General features: G+C 63.9%; 1 protein-coding gene across 1 annotated transcript; it reads left to right on the top strand.

Moving 5' to 3' along the window:
• Positions 1-316: 316 nt before the first annotated feature.
• On the top strand, positions 317-18,200 carry GRAP (GRB2 related adaptor protein). Its single transcript, XM_090023282.1, has 6 exons — positions 317-542; positions 7,081-7,372; positions 9,758-9,855; positions 12,122-12,244; positions 16,826-16,994; positions 17,614-18,200. Exons 2-6 carry the CDS (start codon positions 7,295-7,297, stop codon positions 17,797-17,799), a joined length of 654 nt encoding a protein of 217 aa, XP_089879408.1. The 5' UTR covers positions 317-542; positions 7,081-7,294; the 3' UTR covers positions 17,800-18,200.
• The last annotated feature ends 558 nt before the right edge of the window (positions 18,201-18,758 follow it).

Below are 18,758 nucleotides of genomic sequence, written 5' to 3'. Positions count from 1 at the left end.
TTATTTCATTAGTCCTTTCCTCTCTTCCCCCCTTCTTGCAGTCTTTCTGCTCTGTGTTTTTCATTTGATTTACTTCCCACCCCCACCTATCAGCTGCTCCCCTTTCCTAATCTTCGGTTAGTTTTGGAAAAAAATAAATAAATCCATCCCCAGTGAAACACTAACCCAGAAGCATTCGTGTGTCAGAGCTGGGCTAGATTTGTAACCAGGCAAAAGGAGCAGCCCTGTTCCTGATTCACAGGATGTGCATGTTTGTGCGCGTGGGCGAGGAATGCGTACGCGCCTGTGCCGATGCCCTCCACACCGAGAGCACGTTTCACGGGAAATGCTGTCCGGTGAGCAGCTGGATCCAGTGCTAATATTTTACTAGGATTCTTCGGTTGAAAATAGCAGGCACCGTCGCCGCCGTCCTGTTTATCTGCAACAGAAACATTTCCCATGAATTCAACTGCAGGGCGCAGGGAAGTGGCACAGGACCACCCGGGTGCCCCCGCACTGGCGTGCTGAGCGCTCTTTGCAGTTTGTTTTGCATGGGGCGGCAGGTTTGTGGGTTTCTTTCTATAGGGGGAGGAGGAAAAAGTTGGGCACCAGGGAAAGGAGTGGGGTGGGGGGGTGGCGTGGGATTTGCATCACTGAGCTCTCTTCAAAAGGGATTTTCCGATCCAACTGAATGCCGCCTTCGCCTGCTGCAAGGTGATGGTCTCTATGCCCTCCCTGCTTGCCAAGGCAGAGGGCACCAGCTCCAGGGCTGCGCTGGCATCTCACCCTCCCGAGGCTTGCCCGACCTCATGGAGCTTTGCCAGGATACAAACCAGTTCAGCTGCAGGGTCCGTCCCAGGTACCCTCCACCCTTTGCCTCAACCCCTGCCCCACGAGAACAGCTCTTGGGGAGACACGGCCAAGTCCGTATGCAGCAAGCACCACAGGACAGGGATAAATAGCTGCCAGAGAGGAGAGGCTGCTTGCCACGTATAGCATGGTGTCCCTTGCCGCTGAGGACAGGCAAGGCACCCCTGTGATGACCACGAAACGGACCCTTCCCGAAGGCTGCTGGGCCCGACAAAGCTCATGTTGCTCTGGCTAGGAAGTCTTTTCCTACAAGGGCTGAAGAGGGAAATAAATCCCATCCGATTCCCAGTGCTCGACCTCAGAGCCCCCCACGAGCACGCTCCTATTGCTGGACCTGCTGGCGCAAGGTAGCTGGGGGTCGTGCACCCCAGCAACACGTCACAGGCCGCGGCACGGTCCCCCGGGGGACCCCCATCCCCAGCTTCTCGATCCCACTGACTCGTTTCCATCCTGCTGGCAGGAGGCGGCTGCCATTTGGAGCCAAGCTCTACAGCAAGCCTCCATGTGCAGATGCAGCCCCTGCAGAGCCCTGACCTCACGGAGGGCTCTGAAGCACTGCTACAGAGTGCAAATGTGGATAAAGAGCCCAGCACCTTTTATCTTTGCAAAAGGTACAGAGCATCGAGAGCACTTTCATTGTCAGTCAATGCCTCAAATGAAGCCCTTGCGGGTGCGAATCAGCGCCTTGGCGGTCCAGCAACCAGGAGAAGGAACTCCCTGCAGGTAGATGAAGGATGCTATATGACCATCTGATCTAAGCTGAGCAGCAAGAGCCCTAGCAGAGGGGGGTGCTCCTAATATCACTGCCTTGCCTGTATCCACAGCTGGAGCAGGATCCATCACTCATGGGGAGCTCCCTTCTGCTCCTGTGCGCCCGCGTGTCCAAGCCAGAGCTGGAAACTTGACCCGGCGGGTTTGGCTTTGGTCTCGTCCCCAGTCGATTCGCCAGCTGCTCTGTGCAACCATCTGCACCCATGTTTTAACATCCTACAAGAGACACTTGCAGGTGTCTCTTGCACCCGGAGCTGAGCAGTGCAGGGACGTTCTGCAGATGCTTCGCTGTCCCCTGGCAGCTGGTCTCCACGGGGTCTCTTCCAGCTCGGCCCTGGCACCTTCCCCATAGCCCTGCCCATGCAGATACAGCGTTGTGGGGCAAACCCAATCCTGAGCCCCGTGTGAATGGGGCTTGGGGGAAGAGCTTGCAACGGGGGAAGGTCACTCCAGAACTGAGCAGCCGCTGGGACACCAGGGAGGAAGAGCAGTTTCTATACTGGGCAGCTTCTGGATTATCTCCCCTTGCAATCTCCCCTCTATCCTGGGCAGCCATCAATACAGGCCGGATAACAGAGCGGCCAGTCGCACCCACATGCAGCCCCTGCTGCCCCAGAGCAGGCCCAGGTGGGACCGGTGCAAACCAGGGCGCAATCAGAGAGCCCTGCCGCCCTGCGACAAGATCTGAACTCAGCTCTCTGCCTGCGAAGCCGTCTCCATTACACCGGCTCCGCTTTCCAGCTGAGATCCAGCACCCGCGAACAGCCGCACGGCCTCGTCCCAGCGCTCCCTGGCGATCCGTGACCCTCTAAGGAGGCGCCCAGGCTTCGAGGCGCTGCCCATCCGGGTTTATCCAGGTCACGACACCTGGCTCACGGAGACAGCCCCGTTGCGGGGTGGCAGTAGCATGCCCTGTGCTACGGCGCTGCTCCAGCCCCGTGTTATAACATCTCCTAAGCTCAGCCTGTGAGAACTGGGCCTGTGCTATGAAAATCAAGGCTGCTTTCCCTGGATCAAGAAGGGTCTCAGGTCCTAACCAGTCATGGTGAGGCTGCAAAATGCTCAGGGCAATGAGGAGCGCTGTGTTTTACCCCGGTAATTCAAAACGTCCCAGAGCCATGATCCCCGCCAGCACGGTGCCTGGGGGGCAAAACGCTGCGAGAGCCATGCAGTGAGGAAGGGAGAGAAGACGGCACCACGAGCAGGACTTCTTGTAGACTTGCCCACAAAACAGCACCAGCAGATGGGTCTGGGTCTCCCTCGCTGCAAATAGGGCTCCCAGCACCAAAAGTCATCCCGATGGAGGCACTTGAGGAAAAGCAAGCGATAAGCCGAGGTCCGGGGGTGGATAATATGCATAATGCAGACATCCTGGAAGCAGCAGCTGCAGCAGGGAGATGGAAAAAGGAGGGAGAATCACATCGAGGGCAGCCTTAGGTTAATGGGAGGAAATGAAGGCAAAGGAAATCCCAGGCTGGAGATAAGGAGAAGCCAAACGGGGAGATGGATTAGGTCTGGTGCGTGCAGGCAGACACAAATAAACCCGGGGAGATGCCCACCCAGGCAGGAGCACATCGTAGAGAATCACAGAGGAGTCGGGCCGCAAGGAACCTCCAAAGATCACCTAGCCCGAGCCCCTGGGACACAGCGAGGCTGGAGAAACCAGTGTCCCCTTGATGAGGGTGGGCTCTGCGGTGGGCTCTGCTTCTGCCTGCCAGGGAAGGAGATGGGGCGTGGGCACTGGCTGCAGCAGCTGGGAGAGGCCCAGGCTCTCCCCAGCTCCATAATTTGCTGTGGGCACCACGACCAAGCCGTCGGGCACGGAGGCCTGTCTGGTCATGGCATCCCTGGGAAGCCCATGAAACCTGTCCCTGCTCCCCAGAAGATGTGCTTCCTTGGGGGCCTCATGTCACCTGGTCCCCCTTCCCCCCCACAATCAGGCAAAGCCCAGGCCGCTGGAAACAAGATGCAAGATGCTGGCGCCTCTCCTAGCAAACCTGGCGCCTGGCTGGGGGCTGCCCACCACGGGCAGCACTCGGGAGGTCCCCGGCTGACTCCTGCTCGCCTACAGGGCCTGAGAGCGCAGGTGAGCAGCCTGTGGGTGAGCTTTGCCTTTGCATTTGCATTTCCCTCCGGCATCTCATACCTGAACTGAGTGATGACCCACGAGGAGCCCAAACACGGGTCCCTGCCATGCACACGCATGTGTAGAAAACCTACCACACCTCATCACACCCTAGATCCAGCACCTGGTGTTCCCCCTGGGGTCTAAGCCCAAGGGAAAGGGCCCTAGGTGACCTTCCCTCTTGGCTTCGGCGGTGCTTTTGTGCTCCTTTTCTGGTTCACAATCACCCCGTTGAAGCCCAACCCTGGGCGCACAGAGGTCGTGGGGCTGTCCGGGTGCCCTGTGCCGTGGCCTCAGGTTCGCTGGGATAGGGCTGTGATGCTGAGGCATGGCACGAGGGTGTGTTTTGCCCCGGTTTGCTTTGATCCATGCAAAACATCTCCAAAAATCAATAGGGCTGCTGCAAACAGCTCTCCGCCAGGGCTTCCTGGCCCCGGAGGCATGGCTATAGCCCGCCGAAGGGGTGGGCTCGGGCTCTTCGCTCCTGGAAGCGGCCAGGAAACCAGCGTGGGGCTCAGCAGGGAGTGGGCCACACTTCAGGCCGCAGAACCAGCGGGGCCTGCCTTTCTCCCGCCCGGCGCTGGCCAGGGGCAGGGTGCAGCCCTGAGCCCACCCCAGCATTTCCGTGCTGGCAGCAGCTGGACACAGCTGTGTCCAGCAAAGAGACTCCCCTGTTCTCCATCGGGGTCAGGGCGCCCTGAGCCCTCATCTGTCTTTCATTTGCTCCATGGGTTATAAATAGCCCCCGAGCCTGTTTGGCAGCTGACATCAAAGGCTGACGCTGGGGTCGGCTGGGTACAGCTGAGATGGGAGCAGCCGGGGAGGGGGAGAGAGAGGCAGCAGGCAGCTGCGCCTCGTCCCCCAGGGCGCGGGGGTCTGTCCCTGGCGGAGGCTGCCGGGTGGGTACAGACCGGGTCACCCTGGCACAGGATGGGCACACGTCGCAGGCCCGGGCAGAGCTCAGGTGTTCGGCACTTCTCCTTTGTGCCCCCGCCCCCTCCGCTCAGCCCTCGACAATCCCGAGGCCGACGACGGGGCACGGACAGATTTGGAGAGCCGCTCCGATCCCCCTGCATGGCCCGGACCCCAGTGGCTCTCGTGCAAGGGCAGGCCTCCCCTTTCCTGTCCGCCTTGCCATCCTCAGCCTCCTGCTCAGTCTCAGTCCCTGGCATGCCAATGGCAGCAGCAGGGAGATGTCCGTCTGGCAGGAAGAGTTCCTCTCCCCTTCTTCTTCCAGCTCCTCTGCTGGAAACAGGGGAGGAGAAGCTGTGCAGCGTGCGGGGAGCACGCTGGGGCCCATCGCCTGGGAAGCCTCTACCACGCCGTGCCCGTGCGGCTGCCTTGGTGCAAGAGGCGGCTGTTTGCAGCCGGGGTCCGGGTGCCCTCTGCTGTACAAAGCCCTTCCCAGCACCCGGTCCCAGCACCCGGCTCCTCGCCCTGCCCAGCGCAGCCGGGGCGCTCTGCTCTCCAAAACCCCTGCCCACCGCCCACTGCCCCCCGCCCGGGGAGAGACGGAGCCGTCCAGGGCCGAGCTATTCCTCCGGCCTGGAGCTGGGCTGTATTCCAGGAGTGGGAATCCGTGCATTGTGGTGCCTGGGCGACTGCTGGGGATGCTCCCTGTGCCCAGGCGATGCTGCGCACACCTGGCCGGCATGCCCGAGCGCGGCAGCTTCCACCGCAAGGGCCTGGGCTGGGGTCTGCCGGGGCCTGCTGGTCACCCCGACCGAGGCGCATCTCCCAGACGCCTTCAGCTCTCAGCACCCGAGACGCTCTCGGCTGGGCTGGACGCAGCCCAGAGGACGTCCGTGAACAGCCCACCCTGCACGGCTCCGACCCGGGCCTGCTCCACCCCGACTTCCATACGACCCCAGGAAGCAAGCAGTGGCTCAGTCCTGTCCACGCTCCGTAAACTTGAGACCCCCCAAACCGATGGACTTGAGGCCCCCTCGGGGGAAAGCCGGCTCCCCGTTTTCACTTGCTTTTTGACTGCAGAGGCATCCTAGGGCCGTCCTTCTGCTGCAGAGAGCTGCGAGGACTCCCCGCCAGGCAGGAGACCATCAGGAAGGGACTCGAGGCACCCCAGGGTGCCTGGCTGCCGGGTTGAGAGCCGCAGGTGGATGGGCGGCATCTGCTCGCTTCGCCGGCGCCTTGCAGACCGACCCAAGCAGTCAGCAGAGGGCAGCAGCCTGCCTGCCGCTCCTGCGGGCACCTGCGAACACCTTTGGGTGGGATGGGGTGGGGGACCGTGGGAAACCAAGCCATGGGGCAGCCCGGCCTGGCCCCTGGCCGGCCCCTCCAGTGCATGCGACGGGGTCTCTGCAGGAGGCGGGGGCGGAGGGAGTGGAGAGCTGCGCCCTGTTGGTGCGGGGGGGTGGGCAATGCCGTCCTAGCAGCCTTGCCCCGCCGTGGCTCCGTGGGGCTGGTTCTGGACAGAGCTGGGGAGCCCAGTGGGAGCGAGGAGCTGCCAGCTGCTGTGAATGAGGCAATTGTGCCCACCCTCTGCAAATAAAGCAGGCTGGGCCACAGAGGAGGCTGGGGTCTCCTCCAGCCACAGACCCCCCAGCGGGGCAGCCGGAGGGGCCACTTGTGCCCCTCCATCGGCGTCCGGCCTGTGCTCCAGCCTGCTGCACCTTTGCCTTGGCTTCCAGCCCAGCCCTCCCGCTCCGCGTCAGCTCCAGGTGCTTCCTGTGACTCTTGCTCAAGGCTGATAAGCCTGGCAGGAAAAGGCGTCGTTGCCACGAGGAGCCCTGGCACGGCCCGGGCTGGCAGGGCGAGGCCGGGGGCTCCGGGCCCGGGAGCAGGACGGCTGCAGGCTGGCATTGGCAAAGCACGGCAAGAGGCTCAGCTCGGGTGCTGCTGACTCCCCGTGAGGACCTTTCAGCAGGCTTACCCAGGATCTGCCTGCACCCTTTGGGGGGGCCGCGCAGGGCACATGGAGGGGGAGCCCCAGGCAGGGAGGGGCCGCGAGCACCGGCTCGGCTGAGCCTCAGAAATGATCCCAGGAGATGGAGAGGGGGCAGGAGCCCTGGAGCTGCCCCGGGGGGTTCTCAGGATAAGTGACTTGCCCGTGGCCCCGCAGGAGGGCAGTGGCAGAGAAATGGCTTAGACCCAGTGCCCGCTCCAGCCCCCGGGGAAGCCAGGGGGCTCTGGGCCAGGCCCAGAGGTGGCCGCGGTGGAGGTGGAAAGGAACCCAGGAGCCCTGGCTCCGAGCCCCTCTCCCGTCCCTGCACCCCCAACCAGGTCCAAGTTCGCACGTCGCCTTTCACCTTCCGTCTCCTGGAGGCACCCCCCCGCCCCCAGTGACACCCTGGCCTCTTCCTGTCTGGTGTCTGCAGGAAGACGCGCTCACACGGCGCAGCGCCAGGCTCCGCAGCAGATGCCCAAGAAGCAGGAAGCGAGCGCTGCATAGCCCTTACGCCAGCCGCCAGCTGGGCTCTCCGCCGGCCGTGCCTGGGGGGCACCCCACTGCGACGGGGGGCGACTGAGAGGGGCCGAGGTGGCACAGGGCCAGGGACCTGGGATCCCGGGGCTCGGCTCTGCGGCCGGAGGATGGAGTCCATGGCTCTGTATAACTTCCAGACGACCGAGAAGGACGAGCTGCCTTTCCGTAAGGGCGACATACTGAAGGTAGGTCTAGGGGCACGGGTTTCCTGGGTGAGGGGCGGGCAGGCTGCCCCACCTGGGGCTGCATGGGTGCCCCCAGGCCAGATCGCAGGTCCCCGCTGCACAGAGGATGGAGACCCTGAGCGTGGGTTTGCGTCCCCGGTGAAAGGAAGAGACACCCTTGGGCAGCGGGGGAAGCCAGGGGGGCAAATGAGCCCCAGTGGGATGGCACACCGTGTACCAAGGCCTCGCCTCCCAACACAGACCCCCACTAACCGAAACACCCCTAGGGTCCCTGGTGCGAGCACTGGCCATGCAGGGCTCTGTCCGCAGGGAGGGCATGGATCTGGGCCCAGTGCTGCCCTGGCAGGGGAGAGGGGCTGGCTGCCAGCCCCCCAGGGGCAATGCCAGCCCCAGAGTCCGGAGCTGGACCTGTGTCGGGTCCAGGGGAGTCTGGTACCTGCATTGTGCAGCCCAGCTCTGCCCCTCTGGGTTAAAAGAAACTTAAAATTGAAGGCACCCAGGAGATGTGGGTTTAGTTCCCCTTCTTTAGCGACCTCGGGCAAGCTATTTAAACCCTCCGGCCCTTTTTCCTCATCCTTTGTCTTAAGTGGAAATCAGGGCAGGGATGGTGTCTTGTGCGCCCGTACAGCACATAGCGCAACCGGGCTCGGCTCTCCTGCAATCCGCCCAGCCGCAACACTGCATCAGAGCATCCCCGACCCCGGGCTGCCAAACCTGAACTACCCTGTGAGCCCAACTGCCCAAACGGGGAACCGGGGGCACCTTCCTGCAGCCGCGGTGCTTGGGAGGTCTTTCCAGATAGTTTGTACCCAGGATGCGGCGCTGTTTCCACCAAGGAACCACCTGTAAATGCCCAGTGGTGTCGTGTGGACTTGTCTGAGCAATAAAAACACGGCAGCTTCATCACAGAGCCGCTCCACGCGTACAGACCACGGATCTCAGCCTGACGCACAGGGCATAAGAACACAGCTAGATATATAGATAGACAGATTTTCACACTCCTCTTAGGCAGGTGTGATTTTGGACGGGACATTTCTCACGACGCATGTTCCCCGGGGTTTCCCGAAGCCGGCACTGCCAGAAGACCAAGGCAGAGGGGCCTTAAAAGACAGATTCCCTCCCGCTCGGGGAACCAGACTGATGTATCGCCCCATCGCGCATGATCAATGCAGCCGCCTCACGCTTCTGGCCCTCAAGGTTTTGCTTTCCTGTCCAGCCGGAGCTCTGCAGATCCTGTGCGAACAAACAGGCCAGAAACAGTCCTTCGAGAGGGGGGGTGTGGGACAAAGAGATGGGCATGTGGCTAAGAGGAGCTCGGCAGCCCAGGGGTTGCTACCCAGCTCTGCCCCAGACTTTGGTTTTGGGGCAAGCACCTTCCTAGCTTTGTGGCCCGGTCTCCTACTCGGTGAAACAAGGATCTCAGTGGCACTTGAGGGCAAGACCGCACCGCACACTGCATGTGGAGCTGGCTGCGGGAGCAGGGGAGCAGACAAGCGCCGGTCACTTGAACTTGCCCCTGGAACGATGTGCATTAACTTCGCGACCCGGAGAAATCACCACCTGCAACCGTCTGGGGGCCATCTCTCCAGGCAGATCCATCCCTAGGGTAGCCCTTTGCCCCATGCCAACCAGCTCCCTTGTGCCCGGGAGAACGGACCAGGCTGTTTACCAGAGAAGCCTTGGGCAACTCTTCCTGCACCATCCGCCGGAGCAGCAGCTCACCGGCAGTGTGAGGTTTCAGATCCTGTTTGCACAGCTGTGCTGCCCTGCTGCGTAGGAGGGCTGGAAAATAGCACCAGGGCTCGACCAGGCGTCAGCGTTTCTATTTTGGGGGGTGGAGGGGGCATTTCCTCCTCTTCTCTTAAGCAGAGGGCCCCGGCTGAGCCCACACCTGGGCCTCCACCCCTGCACGTCTGTTGGCCTCTTTTCAGTAAGGAAAATACATGCTCATGCGAGCGTAGCAGAGAGCTCCCCTAGCATGGGCCGCTCTCAGCTGGCGTGGCTCTGCGGTGAAATGAAAACCCAGCCTGCAGGGCTGTGAAATAGGAGCTCTGTGGCCAGGAGCAGCAAACAGACAGCGGCCGAGCACAACCAAGAATGGCTTGATTGGTGGAAGATCGAGACTCTGAAAAAGAAGAGGGGGTCATAATACCCATGGGATGAAGTGGGAATGAACCCCTTTCTTCAAAGGCAAGCAGCTTTTGCAAACCCAGCTGTTTTCGCCCAGCCTGGCAAGCCCCCGAGGCTGAGCGGCTCCGCTCTGAGCCGGCCTGTTCCCCGGGGCGGGTGGGTGCCTGGGCAGGGAGGGTGTTTTCTGGGTCCTGGGAAGGGAATCAAGGAGGGACCGGCAGGTTAACGGCATGGTGGGCTCCCTTGTGTCCTCAGATCCTGAACATGGAGGACGACCAGAACTGGTACAAGGCCGAGCTGTACGGCTCCGAAGGCTTCGTCCCGAAGAACTACATCAAAGTCAAGCCGCACCCGTAAGTACCGTCCCGGCGCCCCGCCGGCCCTGGGGCTCTAGGCAGGCAGGAAGCCCCAGATCCCAGGGAACGAGCCGCCCCGCTGCTGTGGACCACGACCCCTGTATGACTATGGTCAAGCAGGCCCCAGCACTGGGGGGAAGGCAGAGGGTCCCCTTGGTGAGACAGCACCCCACCGACACGGGGGCTGGACAGAGCAGCTCCGATTCCCGTGCTGTCTCCCCGGCCGGCATTTCCACAGTGTCTCCCGCAGGGCCAAGTGCCCGTGCCGCAAGGTACTGCATCGGGCCCTGACATACCCGGGCAGAGCAGCTGGGACTGGCACCGCCTGCAAACAGTCCCATTACCGAGGTGCCAAGTCAGCCCCCACAACCTGTGTCTGCCCTCCCTGCTTGAGGATTGCTGTCTCCAGCTCTGGCACGGCGGGGGGACGCGATAGGGATGTCCTGAGGGCTGCATCTGAGACCCCGTGCCCCAGCGATGCGCCTCAGAGCCGGGGGAGAGTCACTTGGCCCCTGTACCCCGGCTTCCCCGGGGACAGAGCGGGGCCACAGAGCCTTGCTCTGTCTGTGACGCAGCCCGAGACCCCGAGCGGTGCGAGCAAGGGCATCCCAGCCCAGTCATGCAACAGCTGTCCGGGCAGAGAGACCCGGAGCCAGACCCGCAGAGAGGCTTGAGAGCGACACCACGACCCCAGCTGAGGATCCCCTAGCTCAGGACAGGTGTCTGCTGGCCCGCAGCCGGCTCAGCACGAGGCGTCCCTGGCTCCCCGCGGGGCACGGAGCAGGCTGGGGTCAGGCGCGATGCATCGCCGAGCAGCGAGGGGTGGACCGTGGCGGGAGCAAGGAGCCTCGGGAGCCTGGGCAAGGCAGCCTGTGGCTCTGCCGGCGTGTGCTGTGCCACCGACTCACGTGCCTCCTGGGAGCTGGGGCCTAGGCGGACCTGTGGGGAAGAGGGCGGCACTGAGCACAGTGGAGGCGTGGGTGGCAGGATGTGGCTGCGGCGGCAATGTGAATTCCTAGCAAACAGGGTGAGGAGGTAGAGAGAGGAGTCTCTTCCTCCTAGTGCGCCCAGGCCAGGTGCGAGGGGCAGCCCCCCGCACACTCCCTGCACTACGCAGGGCACCGGGGCTGCCTTAAAGCCGGCAATGCCCCCACGGCTTGGCCACGCATGGTGGGCATGTCATGGGGGGTTCATTCATGACCTTAGCCAGGCCTGGCCGGATTGGCTCAGCACTAGATCTTGCAGTGGGAAGTGTATCCTGCCTCCGACACCGATGCCCTTTCTGCCCTTGGGTGAGTCACCTGGAGGTGCTCAAGGCGCTGGTGTTTTCGTACCAAATACGAAACCGGGCTGGCACCATGGTAGAGCAAGAGGGCAAGCAGGCGGCATGGCTGCTCCCAGGGCTCAGGCTTAGCTTCATGCCAGGGTGCCCGGATGCCATGGGGGAGCTAGACGAGCATCACCCCATGCAGCTGACACCAAGCAGCTGAGAACGGTCCCAGGCTCCGGCCAGTCTCTGCCGCCCCTGGGCCGGAGCTGGCTTCACCCAGCTGCTGGGTTGCTCCTGTGTCCGGAGCAGCAGCAGGCAGATTGAGGGCCAAATTGTGGGTAAAACCCCCTTCCCGTTTATCTGGCCTCAGCTCTGGTCCCCTGCCCTGATGCTTTGTCCCTGCCCCACAGACCACCCCCCGGCCTCTCCCTGCAGCCGGCCTGCCCCTTCTCCAGGAAAGCCAGTAGCCCTGAGCCGTGCCCTGTGTGAGCAGTGGGGTCAAGGGGACAGTCCAGCTCCCCCTGGCAGACCCCCTGCCCCTCCCCCCCGACCCTAGTGCAGCAGCTCTCACGTGAGGCCCGTCTAGATCCACCGCAACCACATTTTGCAGCCCAGAAAGTGCAGGACGCTGTGGTGGGGAAGCAAGCCCGGCTGCTGACACGACACCCTAGCCTACGAGGCTGCGCCGGTGACCACAGACGTGCACGGGCAGGGGAGGGCGGTGATCATAACAAGGCTGAACCTCACTGCCAGACTGGGGCTATGCCGCAGTCTTCTTCCCTCCAGAGACTGCCCCCATCCCCGCGGCATTGCTTTGTTGGCAGCAGGTGCCAAGTGGACCGTGCAGAGACCCTCCCATCCCAGCTCTGGCGCCGGGCGCTATCTAGCAATAGAGGGGCAGGCAGGACCGAGCCCGAGTAGCCCTGGCACTGGGTGCGAGGGGGGGAAAAGATGCCAGCCGCCCATTCAGCCACGGCTCTGTGCACCCTGCAGGTGGTATGCGGGCCGGATCTCCAGGCACCTGGCCGAGGAGATGCTGCTCAAGCGCAAGCACTTGGGAGCCTTCCTGATCCGCGAGAGCGAGAGCGCCCCGGGAGACTTCTCCATCTCCGTCAAGTAAGTTGCGGGCCTCTGCTTGTGGCTAGGCCATGGCCTTTCCTGCCACGGCTTGGTGGTGGTGCCCACTTTGAGCAGAGCAGCAGGGTCAAGCTGCGCACCCTGCCTGGAGGTTACCACCACTAGACCCCCCTGCCACAGTGCGACCGACCCCCCTGACAGGCGCCTGCACCCATTTCTTAGCCAGGGGCAAGCCCAGACCTAAGCTGGCATTGGGACCTGGCAAAGCCTCCTGGCACCCTTTGCTGCAGGGGTTCGGCTCTTCATCCCGCTCCACAGGCGCTCGTGACAGCTGGGGCTGGCGGTGGCTGCAGGGATCCAGCCGGGCTGTGCTGGAGGGGCTGGGCACATCCCCGTCTGGCGCAGCTGCACCACAGGTGGACTCGATGCAGGTGGACTAGACGTGAGCTCGGCATGTGGTGGCCAAGGCCTGTGCAGCCTTCCTGCTGCCTCCCCTGAGATGCCCCCAGCCCAGCTGTGCTCACCAGCCCGGGGTTTTCCTCGCCAGCCAGCTCCTGGGGAGGAGCAAGGCCCTTGCCCTGGGGGAACCCCAACCATCTTGGCCCCTGCACGTGGGCAGGCGTCTGTGGCTTGTGCTGGACGCTGTCAGCACTGCTGGAGGAGAGGGGCTGTGGGAGCCCTGGGCATTGATAGACCCCCCACTCCTCCCCTCCAGCTGCAGGCTCCCAGATCTGTGAGTCCTTGCAGACACTTCCCGCGGCCAGGGGTCCGGCTGCTTGTGCTGGCTCGGATCAACCGAGCAGGGTCCCGGTAGGTGCAAGAAGAAGCCAACCCCCCGTGTCCAGGGGTTTTCACACCCCAGGCTGGCTGGCATGAAGGAGCCATGTGAGCTGGCCCTGCGCCCCTCCATGAATCCCGGAGCTGGGCACCACCCTGGATGGTCCAGGCCCAGCGAGGGGCAGGGCCCGCTCCAGAGGCCCCGGACACCTGTGTCCTCAGATCAACCCGCTGTGGGTGGGCCTTCCAGCTCCCCCTACCGTAGCCCCCATCAGCTCACAGCCGCGCCGCGCCAGGAGCTGTACAAACAGTCGGTAAGGGAGCCGTCCCCTGCTCCCTCCAGCCCCAGGTGCAACTGAGCGCTGGGTCAGAGGGGCCTGGTGTCCCAGCCCCTCGGGCTGGTTGGGGGACCCCTCCTCAAGCCGGCCACATGCATACACACACACACGTGTGCATGCACGCGGGTCCCTAATCCACAGGCAGCCTGCCAACCGAGGCAGAGGGAGTTGGCTGCTTTCCAGCCGGTTTGGTTCTCACACTGCCTGGCCTCTCATTAAGTGCTTAAGGAGGCTCCCGGATGCCCCACATGGAGTCGGAAAGAAAAGGAGCAGCCAGCGCCTTCCCCTTGCAGGACACGGGTGTGCGTGGCCGAGGGGGGCTGGCTCAGGCACACGGATCGGGGAAAACCAAGACCAGAGCCCAGGGAGGAGTCCGGAGGAGAGGTGCTCGGCTCAGCCCCCCCAGGGCAACTGCCCTTGCCAGGATGGCTGTAGGGACCGGGCAGACGTGCACAGACCTGCCGGACCATGGGAGGCTGCATGCCCCTGCAGTACAAGGGCTTCTGCGGGCATCCCACCAAGGCTCCCCTGGCAACGCGGGGGAAAGACGCGGCCCTTCGCCCAGTCCACACACAGCAGGGTGAAGGGGCAGGGATGCCAAAGACAGCACCGACGTTGGACCACAGCGGATGCGGGATACCAGGCTCATTGGCCTGAGGTCGACTATGTCCAGCTGGAGCATTTGCAAACGCCCCAGACTCGGGCCTGGAGCCTCGCTTCAGAATCAGCCTTTCCTTTTAAACATACAACAAGCCTGAACAGAGAGCTGCCTTTGGGTTTGAGCCTTGAAGCTTCGCTCCGGACCTATTTTAAGCGGCTTGGCTGCAGAGGCCAGAGACATCCTGCCGCCTTTCAAATGCCAGCCCCAGTTCATGCCTGTTCCCAGGCCTCCAGGAGCTGGCACTTTCAGGAGGGCGCCACAGAGGATGTACCCAAAGCAGGGGAAAAAAAGAAGAGGGGAAAAAAAAATCAGTAATGCAAAAACAACAAGACTTGCAACCGCAAAACTAAGTGAAAGTGCCCCAAATGCAGAAGCGAAGCCCTGGCCTCTGGGGAGAGTGGCTGGGGGCTGTGATGGGAGCTGTTGGGCTGACGGTGTGTGGAAGCAGACGTGCCCCTGCTGGGGTTTGAACCCCCAAGAAAGAGCCCAGGGGCAGCGCCCGCTGGGGGAGATGCAGGCAACAGAGAGGTGGATGGAGCAGGGTTTTACCCTGCATTAAAACACGGGATTGTGTTTGTTCTTGCTGTCGCGGCTTCTAGGAAATCACCTGATGGCAGGAACCAGGGTTTGCAACCACGCCCGGCGCCAGGAGAGTTGCACAGCACCAAGAGAGGAGCTCCCGCGTCGCCCGCAGGGTGAGAGCTCGGTGCTTTGGACCAGGCCCTGCCTAGCCGACCCGCAGCGCCCAGCCCTTCCCCCGGTGCAGAGCCCAGGAGGAACGAGCAGGCCCTGGGCACGGCACTGTGCAGCCAAGCTGCACGGAGCTGCTGGCTGAAGCCGCCCTTCGCAGCCATAGCTTCCGCCCTTCACGCACACGGCTCAGCCTGGCTCCTGGGAAAAGCACGCGAGGGCCGAGCTGGGCGGAAGCGCTCGAGCCGCAGAGGCCCTGGGGAGTCACGGGAAGCCCCAGCCGAGGCTCCAGACCAGGCCGCGGCACGCGCCCGGCTTTGGGACGACTCGGAGGACACGCCAAGGCCCACGGCTCTGCCCACAACTCTCCGCTTGCGGCCCCGGAGCCGTGCAAAGCCGCCCGCGCCCGCCTCGGAGCTGGCACCCCCCTGGCTGGTGACCGCCACCTCTGCCCGGGGCTGGAGGAAGCCCAGGACAGGCCGGGGAGGGTCAGCCCCTCTCACCAGGACCGGTACGGACAGGGCAGGATCCCAGAGCCCAGTGCTGCCCAGGGGGGCTGGTGCACAGCCCTGGTCCCGGGAAAGGCTGACGGGAGACACTCGCCCAGACGGCGCAGCCTGCAGCACGAGCGACGCCAGCGAGGTGGCCAGCCCCCGCGCCCCGGCCAGCCGGCAGAGGGGCCGTGGGTGGGCCGTAGGGGATGGCCGGCCTGTGCGGCTAGCGAGCTCCAGCCACCCTGCTTTCCCCTTGACCCCCGCGGGCAACGGCAGGCACGCGGATCCCTCCCCTCCGCGCCACCCCGAGGCAGCGCCTGCACAGCCGTCTCTCCCTGCCCCGGACCTGGTGGCAACGCGCCGGCGCCCCCCGGGCCCAGCCAAAGCAGCCGCCTGCCTCTTTATCCGGCCCGGCCTCCGCCCTCCTGGTGCCTCGCACCTGGGCGATAGCTAGGGCTCAGGCACCCCTTAACTCTTCCTTGCCCTGGCGGGACGAGGCCTGCTCCATCTCCCGGGTTCGAATACTCCCAGCTGGGCAGCCTGGTTAGGATGGGGCTCACCCCTTCCCCAGGACCTGGGGCACGCCTGATTTGATCCGGGCACAGACTGGGGGCAGGGGGGCCACGGGCCAGGTGCAGAGCCCAGGAGCAGGCTGGCAGGAAGCCCCAGGGATCTGGTTTCAATCCTCCCCCCTGCACTCCCAGCCTCCCTCCGGCAAGGGCATCCCCGTCTGTTTTCCTGTAGCCAGGAGCACAGCCTGGGACGTGTCACGAGCCCGCTGGGCCTCAGCCTGGGACGCAGGAGGCTTAGCAGCACCTGCTGGGGGCAGACAGGCCAGCCCCCCAGACCCCTGGGCTGCCCCTCACCCCGCGGGGGCACCACGGGAGCAGCCTGGGGCTGAGCTCAGAGCCTCCCAGGGTGGCTTTCAGGCACGGGGGACAGGTAATGCCTGGCCCCAGACAATGTGACCCCCCCCGGGGCATTGCTGGGGGCAGCTCGGGTGCTGGCACAGCCCTGCCCGGCTGCTGCCCCCCACAGAGACAGGCCCGATTCCTGACACCGGATGAGACACCCTCCGTCTGCAGTCACCAATGCTGCTCCCTAACACCGAGGGCCTCAGCCCTCCTCGGCCGTCACCCCCGGGCCCTGGCCGCAAGCAGACACAGGCGCATTTGTACGCAGCGAGGCACTGACCCCAGCCCTGCCGGGAGCTGGCTAATCCCTTGCCCAGCGTGGGCCCTGAGAACGGGGGTACTTGTTGCTGGAGCATCGCTCACAGCCTTCATTCGTCTGTCCTGGCAATAATAGGAATGAAGCGTCGGGGGCAGCCCCTCGTGGTGCGGGCGGAGGGGCTGGGTGGCTCTCTCAGCGGGTCCCAGGGTTCCCCCTCTGCCGGGGGAGGCAATGGCTCACGCAGGCGAAGGATCACAGTGGGGTGCTATTGCCTTCCCTGCCACAGACTGACCGGGAAGCCCTGGGCAAGTCACCTCATCTCCCTGTGCGTCGTCCTCCCTTCCTCATCCATGGTGGTAAAAGAGCTGGGGGCATCAGTCCCGCAGAGGCATAGTGGAGATGCTCTTGTGTAAGGCGCTGTAGCAGTGGTCTCGATGATGCCCTCCCCTCTGAGGATAACCGCCTTGTCCTCTCCATCTGCCCTCAGCTACGGGGACAACGTCCAGCACTTCAAGGTGCTCCGGGAGCGCAATGGCAAGTACTTCCTCTGGGAGGAGAAATTCAACTCCCTGAACGAGCTGGTGGACTTCTACCGGACGACCACCATCGCCAAGAAGCAGCAGGTCTTCCTGAGGGACGACGACTCACCCCACGAGGTACGAGGCGCGTGGGGGAAGCGTGGCGTGGCGTGGCGTGGCGAGCTGTAGTCTATGCAGCTATGCCCTGACCGTCGAACAGGAGTCATAGTTTCATAGTTTCTAGGGTCAGAAGGGACCTGAGCAGATCATCGAGTCCGACCCCCTGCCCTGGCAGGAAAGAGCACTGGGGTCAAACGACGTGTCAGCGTGTCCGCGCACGGCATTCACGTGTGTGTTCGCAGCCCACGTCTGCACCCGCGCACGATCACATTAGCCACAGCCCTTGCGGTGCAGCGCTCGAAGCTGCCGGGTCTGGTGCGTGGCCTTCTGCGAGAACGCCAGGGTGCCCCAGACTCGAACTCAGACCCCCCCGGTCCTGTCCAAGAAAACACCATGGGTCTTGGCCCATAACTGTGAAGGCCCACTCCCTGCCAGGCGGGGGGGGCAGCACTGGGATTCCCGGGGCGGGGGGCACGGAGGCTGCAAGCGGGCAGGGGTGGGGGATCCGTGCCAGCCATCAGCAGGGCAAACCGGCCTCCTTGCTGTGTCCATCCGGGGTGGGAGGAGGCTGCGCTCACCGCCTGGATTTCGAGCCGCCTGGCTCTCCTGATGCACGTCTCGCCCCGTGTCGCTGCAGGCAAGGAAGCCCAAGTTCGTCCAGGCCCAGTTCGACTTCTCTACCCACGACGAGTCCCAGCTGCCCTTCTACCGTGGGGACATCATCGAGGTGCTAGACTGCCCCGACCCCAACTGGTGGAAAGGGAAGATCTACGGGCGGGTCGGCCTGTTCCCCCGGAACTACGTACACCCCATCCACAAGTGACCGGCTGGGGGGAGCCCCCCGGTACCACTCCCTCAGTACCCCACGGACAGACTGAGCACCCCGGGAGCGGACGCAGAGCTTGTGGGAGACGAGCCACCTGGCATCAGAGAGCCCGGGACCTCTCCCGGCGCTACGGCCAGACTGGGGCACGCTGGACCCTGCTGTGCATCGCGCCTCCTGCCAAACCCCTGTGCCCCCGGAGCTGCCTCTGGCTGAGGACTGGCGGATGCTCGACCCGCACCCCAGCGGGAGCCTGGATGCGGCGGCTCCAGCTGTGCCCCTCCCCGCTCCACCCCCGTGTCTGTCAACCACGAGCTTTTCAGGGCAGGAAACTCTGTCTTCACACCTGTCAGCAAGGGGCCACGCCGCACGCTGGGCGCTGTGCACAATAAAAAGGCCTAACCGCAGTCCCCAGCTGCTCACTGAAGCACCACGGGCTATCTGACCCTGCCTGGGGCAGGGGCCGGGCTGTTCCCCGGTGCAGGGCACCCCGGCTCTCGCCTGCCGGCCTGGGGGGGAACAGGGAGGTGGGCCAGAGGCTGCTGATCCAGGCGAACCGGTGGCCGGACACTTGCAGAGTTGCCGGGCAGCATTCCCCGAGCTGCCCGGCCACGTTCCCCACCCAGCCCCTTCCCCTTCCCAGATCTCACGCCATGGGGGAGAGGAACTGAACTGCCCCCGGGGGGGCTCCAGTGCCCCAGCCCAGCATGCCTGCCAGAGACGGGGGCACATCTAAGCCGGGTTCCCCACCCTGCTCTTCTGTCACCCAACGCCCCCGGACAGGCGCACCCCCAGCTCAGGCCCCACTTGCTCTCCCTGCCGCTCCGGTGTCCCTGCTGACCCAGGCCAGGCATGGGTGGCCAGGCAGAGGTGAAAGCCCCATGCCCACCGGCTGAGCTCTCACCCTGGGGAGACCCCATGAACGTCAAGCCCGAGCCTGGTCCCACCTGGCAGTGAAG

Source organism: Crocodylus siamensis, chromosome 12, assembly GCF_052110815.1.
Source record: "Crocodylus siamensis isolate JL-2025a chromosome 12, ASM5211081v1, whole genome shotgun sequence".
NCBI classification, from domain to species: Eukaryota; Metazoa; Chordata; order Crocodylia; family Crocodylidae; genus Crocodylus; species Crocodylus siamensis.
This window is presented reverse-complemented; position numbering and strand designations above follow the sequence as displayed.